The sequence below is a fragment of the Mizuhopecten yessoensis genome, unplaced genomic scaffold (genome assembly GCF_002113885.1).
Source record: "Mizuhopecten yessoensis strain PY_sf001 unplaced genomic scaffold, ASM211388v2 scaffold4999.1, whole genome shotgun sequence".
In the NCBI taxonomy this organism is placed as follows: domain Eukaryota; kingdom Metazoa; phylum Mollusca; class Bivalvia; order Pectinida; family Pectinidae; genus Mizuhopecten; species Mizuhopecten yessoensis.
In genome coordinates, this window is record NW_018405827.1 from 213,484 (window position 1) to 215,357 (window position 1,874).

General features: G+C 41.5%; 1 protein-coding gene across 1 annotated transcript in view; it reads left to right on the forward strand.

Annotated features, from left to right (window-relative positions):
* Positions 1-933: 933 nt before the first annotated feature.
* LOC110450112 (potassium voltage-gated channel protein Shaw-like) overlaps positions 934-1,874 on the forward strand; it is a 37,294-nt gene continuing 36,353 nt past the window's right edge. The window contains exon 1 of the mRNA XM_021497376.1: positions 934-1,748. Within this exon, the coding sequence (XP_021353051.1) occupies positions 1,146-1,748 (603 nt within the window). The 5' untranslated portion in view covers positions 934-1,145. The remainder of the gene's footprint in view (positions 1,749-1,874) is intronic.

Consider the following 1,874-nt stretch of genomic DNA (forward strand, 5'->3'; position numbering starts at 1 on the left):
AAATGTCAGTCTTATTGATGAGGTATTGACGATTTCCCTGGGTTTTAACCCTAATGGGGAGTGCAACGCTTTAGAGATTGGCATAAGCTTTTGATCATCCAGTGATTAACGAGTGAAATTATATGATGTACATAACGACAAGCAGTGCGGTTCCATATAGGTATATAGTGTTTACATATAGTTGAATGACTAAACACCACTACTCCTCCTGTTAACAGTGTGGTTACATGTATAATGGCAATATATGAAAATGCACATGTTAGGTACACAGTAGGCCAGATTTGGTTCCCTACAAGTAGCCATGGAACAAAGAAGGTTAGTCCGTATTTACTTTGTATTATAACATTGTAAAGACACTTTGTCAGTAATTCAATTGTTTTTCTTTTATTTGATAAAAATAAAATGGACGAACTACATTATACGACGTTTAACTGGGTGAATCGTTTAAGCTGCGAGTGTCTTGGCCATTGACTAGAGAACTGTGCAACGTTACCCGGTAATTATATCAGAACTAGATGAAGATTCGTACAATCTTTGATTAAAACAAGGCTAAGAAATTCCGAGTTCGATAAGATAGCCGTATCAACTGTTTGTGTTTAAACAGCCTCGTCCGGCATGTTTGTGTCCCATTGATCACACACAATGCACGTCATCGCCTCTATCACGTGACCATGCAGACTGAAGAGCTGGACATCCTTCCACCTTTGAAGCCGGTCAGGACAAGCGGTGCTAATTCAATATTTATATCTTAATTAATGTGTGTGCAATCAGAGGCTACACACCTGTCTAGTTTCCACACTTCAAAAATAGCAATGCGCATGCGTAGCTGTCATACACAAAAAGGTGCTGTCATATGCCTGTACTCACGCTCACATCAACGTTTGCTTATCTTGACAACTGATTCAACACTGCTAGTCTGTGTGTGGCGGACTGACAGATCTGTGTGAGGAGGACGCTCCGTTGTCATGCAGGGACTGCCGTGTAAGTATCATGCATGCGTTGAGTCTGCCTCGTCACTGTCGCTACCGTAGCAAATTTTGTCAAATCGATGGCAACGCACCGAGCCTACTGTCATAGTCTTTCTGGCATCTTCTGGTATTCAACTTGTCTTCACCGGAACATAATGTGTCTTAAATAGCGTTGATATGGAGTCTCTACAGGCAGGTAAGAGATCTATTTTTGCACCAAAGTCGTCTCTGATACCACGTCTATCGGAATCACATAATCGACGAAACTCAAACAAAATTGTCATAAATGTGGGAGGTGTTCGGTTCGAAACTTATAAGACAACTCTCAAGAGCATTCCAGATACCCGGCTATCCTGGTTGACGGATCATTCAGGACACAATCCGGATTATGACCCGTTAACCGGAGAATATTTTTTCGATCGACATTCGGGAATGTTTCAAATGATCCTTAACTATTACCGCACTGGAAAGTTACATGTAGCTATGGATGTATGCGGCCCCGCGTTCGAAGAGGAATTGGCATTTTGGGGTCTGGATGAGACCCAGATTGAACCCTGTTGCTGGCATACGTATAGGGCACATCGAGATGCACAGCAAACCCTAGCTGAGTTCGAGGGTACCGAGAATGATGTTGAAAGTGATAACGAGGAAGAATTCGAAATGAGACAAAAATTTGGTATTTCTGAGGATTTTAAACAAGTTGAACTCTCTCGTTGGAAAAAATGGAGGCCTAAAATGTGGCGTTTCCTTGACGACCCGAACGCAAACAGGATCTCGAAGGTAAGAGTGATAAGTCTCAAGATGATATGTACATTTAAGAAACTTTGTTTATTTCAAACAATTATGAAACTTGTTTTTACAACTTATATTAATCACTCTTGTTGGCCCGGATGTTAGCGCGTAGGG